General features: G+C 44.1%; 1 protein-coding gene across 1 annotated transcript in view; it reads left to right on the top strand.

Moving 5' to 3' along the window:
- anks6 (ankyrin repeat and sterile alpha motif domain containing 6) overlaps positions 1 to 567 on the top strand; it is a 9,438-nt gene extending 8,871 nt beyond the window's left edge. Inside the window, exons 17-18 of the mRNA XM_084475501.1 lie at positions 1 to 83; positions 300 to 567. The exon at positions 1 to 83 is cut by the window's left edge and continues 17 nt beyond it. Coding sequence (XP_084331627.1) covers positions 1 to 83; positions 300 to 349 — 133 coding nt within the window. The 3' untranslated portion in view covers positions 350 to 567. The remainder of the gene's footprint in view (positions 84 to 299) is intronic.
- Positions 568 to 6,472: the final 5,905 nt, after the last annotated feature.

Raw genomic sequence — 6,472 nt, 5'->3', positions numbered from 1 at the left:
CCTGCAGCAGACCATCCACAACTTCCAGTCCTCCTTCGGCAGCAGCGCCAGTAACTCCAGACAGCCAGCAGCCCCCCCTCGCTGTGAGTCCACACACCGTACGTTGGCTCCCCCCACCCCAGCAGTGCAGTGAATAAAAAAAATAGCATTGTAACAGTCATGAATTTTTATATTACTTGCTGTCTTTGTCTTGTGTACCCATCTCTCCATACCTTCTATCTAACCTTTTTGACTTGTTTCTCTTTCTTTCTCTCTCTGTCTCGCTCTCTCTCTCACTCTCCCACTCACTCTCCTCCCAGCTCCAACTGGCTGGGCGAGACACCAGGTTCGCTCGTCCAGTAAGAGGTAGCAGCACCCTCCACTCCCCCACAACCAACGCCAACACTGCCACGTCTTTGACCAAGTAGCCCTCATCCACCCATCAAACACAGCCACTAGTGTGATGCATTGTTGTCTTGAAAGCCTGTCTCCATCCAGACTCCTTTACAGGTAACTTCATACAAAAACACTTCCTCCAAAGAAGACTGCCTTGCTATACAGCAAGGCAGCAGGTGGCTGCCTTCCGTTGGGGACACAGACATGGATTATCTTTTTCTCTTACGGCGGAACAGTTTGTCGTGTATTAAAGGGAAGACAGGTGATAAGCCATTGAAACACCAGCCACTAGCTCACCCGTTTTAGAGCAACGCCCCCTCCAATTTCTCTCCCACAGACAACTCCACCCCCCACACGTGCAATACAGTGTTGGTCATCACCCGCTGTCCTCCCGTCCTTTGAGGAGTGTCTCTTTCTCAAGAGTGAAGAATGAACTGGAAACTGCACAGAAAAGGCATGAGTGAATGTTTATTGTATTATCATTTTTTTTTTTTTTTTTCCGAAAGGACAACTTTATATCCAGCTATGAAAGTCAATTTGGAGAGAAAAAGAGAATGTGAATGTAGCATATGAACAAATATACATAATAGAGAATGAGTTAATGTTTGATGATATGAATTGATCGTGAGTGGAGAAATGTGCACTGAAAATGGGTGTGATATGTTGATCAAATTGCTTAAAGGTCCGAGTTCAACAAGCAGAAACATATTAAATAAATATGACTAATCATGACGCGGCCTTGACTTTGTATATCCTATGACTCATCTTGGAAAATACAATCCAATAGAGGAGATGATCCTGTTATTAGTTCATGTTTGACTTATTTCAGCACATACACACTGGACAAATACTTGACACTGTGCTTGTTTGCTCCATAATAGCTGGCACACCCTTTTTATCAACAGTCCTGATTACATGCAGACCACGCAGGCAGGGTCTGTATCATCTTCAAATATCACTTACACATTATCCAATACTGTAATCCGAAGCTTTGGTCTTGGATCTGTTCAAGATGGCTTTATTAAAAGTAGGATTTTTTGGGGGGGCGGGGAGGGATATAGGGATCAGAGGCCATACTGATGTTTTGCCATCTGTGATGAATACATGTGCTGTTCTCTGAAACACTGCTTAGTGTATCTGAACTCTGAGTCCAGTTGGAGCTAAACCAAAAAATAATCCCAAATAGTTTATTTGAATATAAATCGTCTAATGACTAGTCTGTGAGATAAAAAGAACAAAGAAGAGAGGCTTTCCAGGAGAAACAAGACACAAATTATGTTTTTCTTTAATATTGGCTCAAAATTAAATAAACTATAAACTCTGTTTTGTGTCATTGTCCCAAAAACATTTTTGGCATGTTGACAAGGATGTAGAAATCTCAAGAGGGAAAGGATATTTTATCTTTGTGCCAGAAAAAAGGCTCAGGGAAATCAAAACCCTGAAAGAAACAAGACATTGCATGACCACGTTTTGTCCACAAGATGGCGACGTTCAACGACCGATCCGTGGTACATGAACATACAAAACAACCGTGTTCCGTGGCAACGCAATCCTCTAAAGAGCCCGTTATCTTTGCAATGCTGAGCTGACGTTTGACAAGTCATTTCAGGCCGCCAGATTGTCTTAGAATTGTATTGCGTGCAGTGAGATGGATTCCAGTGGCATGAGTAGTTGTTTTTCCTTACCCTAATCCCTAATTTATCTTCTTCTAGCCTAATATCTTCCAATTTTAAGTCAATTTAATTTGAACCTTTGTAATAGTTGTAATTCAATGTTCTACAACACAAGAAACGTGAGGGCCCAAATTACAAGTTAGCCTACATTCTATACAATTATATATTATGAATTCAGCCCTATGTATTTGTTGCTTTTATTCTTTCTCAAAGAAGAAGGTGAGGAGCTCTCCCCATCACCCTAGAAACCAAAACATTGACCTCATAGCAAAAGGCTGTTGAAATGATTATTGATGTGCAGGATTTAGACAGGCCCGACAGGCCGGCGACGGGGTTCCTGTAGGCCTATGCTTTAATGAAAAGCGTTCCCTCTCCCCCTCTACTCAGAGGTGCTCGGTTGAAGCCCAAAGCCATCAGTGGGTAGAAGGCGAAATCTACTTGGAACAGATTGTGGATTGTTGTTGTGTGGCTGCGCGCGAACTGCGTCGTAGTGGTGGATTTCATGATTCGTTTGAATGATTCAGTTCGAGTCGGTCAGTTCGCCAAGAGGAGTCGTTCGCTCGTTCGTTCGTTCGTTTGCATTTCCGGTAGCGGTGAATCACGGTTCTCAGTCACCGAGTCGGTCAGCTCCTCCCTCATTCTCATTCTCAAACGAATCACGATCGTGCAATGGTGCAAACGGTCATCAATCAACACAAAATGAACGAGTGTGGAGACTAACTGAAACGGGGAATCAAGGCAGTTCGTTCATGTTAAAGAGTCGTTCGTTCGAACTGATTCGTTCGCGAACGAGCCATCACTACTGCGTCGTGAGTCACTCTTCATTCGGTCTCCATTTCGTTCATTTCGACGGTGCAGACCTGTGCAGTGGTGCCATCGTCTGAAGGAGTAAATAACATTTGCGAGCTGTGGTCAAGTTGGGAACAATACTGCGTCGTGTACACTAGTGATGGATTTCATGATTCGTTTGAATGAATCAGTTCGCGTCGGTCAGTTCGCCAAGAAGAGTCATTTGTTTGTTCGTTCGTTCGTTCGCATTTTCGGTAGCATCATGGAATCATGAATCATGGTTCTCAGTCACTAGCTGTGTTCGAAATCGTTCCCTATTCACTCACTCACTATTCCCCATATAGTGTTTATGATATAGTGAACTATATAGGGAACGAACAAATGAGAATTCGGACACACTACTACACAACACTACAAAATGGCGAGCACCCTTCATAATGCACTATATCCGTGATAGGGAACGATTTCGAACACAGCTACTGAGTCGGTCTGCCTCGGCTCCTCCCTCGTTCTCGTTCAAACGAATCGCGATCGTGCAATAGCCCTCTGAAGAATAAGTCCCGCCTCTGAGGCTCCTGGTTCCCTCGGTCAAATGTCTATGGGAAATAACATGGGGTTTTTGAATGATCGTACATAACAAACTTTGTAGGTGGCGGAGAAGTAAAAGCTGCGTCACGTTTTTAACTACAACCGTTTTCATCTAGTTTCAACTGGGTTTTTGGATTTTTGGTGCAGTTAAAGTAGCATTAATAATCGTTTACTTTAACGGCACTGACAATCCAAAAACACAGTCGAAACTAGATGGGAAAAGTGTGTAGTTCAAAATGTGACACAGCTTTTACTTCTCCGCCACCTACAGAGTTTGTTATGTAGGATCATTCAAAAACCCCATGTTATTTTCCATAGACATTTGACCGAGGGAACCAGAGCCTTGGAGGCGGGACTTATTCTTCAGAGGTCTATGGTGCAAACGGTCAACAATCAACACAACATTAACTAAGTTCCTTTTAGCTGAGGAGCACTTCATGTTCGGAATCGGGATGTTGTTAACTGAAACGGGGAATCAGGTCGGTTCATTCATGTTAAAGAGTCGTTCGTTCGAACTGATTCGTTCGCAAGCGAGCCATCACTAGTGTACACAGAGCAACACAGAAGAGGAGAAAGAAATGGCTCTATATATGAACACTCCGGTTCCTCCAGATATCTGCCGCCCGGCCCCAAAGTGGTCTCCTGTCTAGGGGTATGATGGGCTGAATGCAATAAACTGGGGGTGTCAGGAGGTGGAACTATATGGTTAAGCATATTCCTAATCCAGACTTATTTGCATAGTCCCTTCCCCTGCTGCATCACTATAGAACTCATTGAGCCCCTACTCAATTAGTTTTTTTTCTTAATTGTAGAACTCATATTCACTTCATCATCAATCTATTTAAAAGTTTAAATTCATAGGTGTATTTGAAGAGAAAACAATCTTCTGCCCTATTGGAATGGGATCCAAAAGCTTTGATCTTATGGCTGTACAACTCAGTTAGTGGTCGTCTGGCTCTACAAGCTGTTGGTTTAGTGATGTGCATCACCTAGGAGGCCATTAGCTCTACTGTGCGTGTGTGCGCGTGTCTGTGTATGCGTGTGCGTCAACATCCAAGGCCATGTCTGCTACCTTCTGATTTTGCGGCACGCACAGATTGTAGCATTTGTGCTTAGACACTAATCCTGATGAAACACCCCCTTTGCCCCCCTATCCCCCAGCCCATGCCGTAAGTCCTATGCCTGCAGACCAACACAAACACATGCCAAAGAATACACACAACTATTCCCTGTTATTTTACTTGGGTCTATAATTAGCAAGAAACATCAGTGAAGTACTGCAAAGCCCTTCCCACTGCATATTGTTTGTCCAACAAACAGACATTTCCTCAGTCAAACTGCAACTCTGACTCACTTGCTCATGGGGTCCCCAGGCATGACAGATGTTACACAACAATGTGGCACTCACATTGCTAAAGCCCTCTAAAACACCCACACCAACACTCGCTCTCACTTTCTCTCTATGTCTCTCTCTCTCACTCTCTCACACACACACACACACACACACACACACACACTCACTCACTCTCTCTCGCTGTCTCTCACTCTCTCTCACTGTCTCTCACTCACTCACTCACTCACTCGCTCACAGTGGGAGAACAAATGGACGACAGGCTCTTGGTGAATCTGTGCGACTTCTTGACAGATGCAGGCTGGGCAGAGAGGGAATGTGACCGTTGTGTGACCCGGATCTGACCGCCACGTAAACCCAGAATAAAGCCCCGAACCCGTAATCCAAATGTCAACAAAAGATTATCACTGCCACTGAATCCCCAAACACGGTTTACGTTTGCAGGGGCTGACGGCACACTGGCGGTGCAGGCTCCCTTAGGCGGCGCAGGCTGGAGAAGGATAGTTAGTCGATGGTCAGTTTATTTTATAATTGATAGCTCCGCTGCGTAATGTGACGAATGCTCTTGAGATAATGAAAGGTCCTCGTTTTCCTTCTCTGAGGAACATATGTTTAGGCACAGGATAGGGTAGGAGAGAGTAGGAGGGGCGGGGCTGTTTGGATTTGTAGCCCAAAGGTCCCGGGTTCAATCCCCGATGTCTGCAGACAGAAATAGTGACTTCATTGAGTGCATGCTTACCCTGTCCAATATCTTAAGCTATGTCTGTAGTGACCTGCTTGGATTTTAGATTGGGGATGCATATAATCATGATTTTTATATTTTTTGTAATGCAAAATCCAATGGTTGTCCATAAAAGTCATTAAACCATTAAGTGTAGAATAAAGACATGCATTTCTCTTGTGTGTGTCTAGTGTGTGTGTGTGTGTGTGTGTGTGTGTGTACCAGCGGTTGTGTGTGCCAGTGCCCTGCCCATGAACTCCTGCAAGGTCTGACTATTACAGTAGGGCTTACGTGGCCTCAGGTGACCCATCCAGATGGACCAACAGAGGATATTCTCCCCATCACCAAATCATAGGTCACAATGTCAGCCTCTAGCTGGTATATCATACCCACACACCCGGCCATAGGTTTCCAGTCTCAAAAGCTGAAGTAGATGACGTGTTGATACAGCAGTTAAAACGGTTGAAGTTCATCTACTAATACAGACAAAAGTAAGGTTTTGAGGTCATTTTGTTTCAGTGCATGTATTGACAGGACCTTGCCATCTTTTAGTTGATAGTTTTGCTTTCTCTAACAATCTAGCAATTACCGCTTCATGTCATAATATGTACTGAGCCAAATTACAAACGACGGAGATTCACTGCGTGAATGGCAATTTGCAATATTGACCATCCCATTAATTATACATGCCTATTACAATCAAAGCTGTCATGACACAAAGCTAAGCATGTCTACTACAAATTCATGGTGAGCTAAACAGACACGCTCATCGATAGAAGCCACATCGCTCCTCCTGACAGATGGCTCTCAGTATATGCTTCTTAGGCAAATGGTAGCTGATTATTCAGCAATGTCTACTAAACCACAGTCACAGACCCTCACACCAGACAGAGAAAGGCCCTTTACCAGTGCACGCACACAAGTGTACAGGTGGAATACATTGTAGTGTTGCGTGCAAGGGTTAACTTCTAACAG

Source organism: Micromesistius poutassou (assembly GCF_964030765.1).
Source record: "Micromesistius poutassou genome assembly, chromosome: 11".
NCBI classification, from domain to species: Eukaryota; Metazoa; Chordata; class Actinopteri; order Gadiformes; family Gadidae; genus Micromesistius; species Micromesistius poutassou.
Note: the sequence above shows the minus strand (reverse complement) of the source record. Positions and strands in the feature narration are given on the sequence as shown.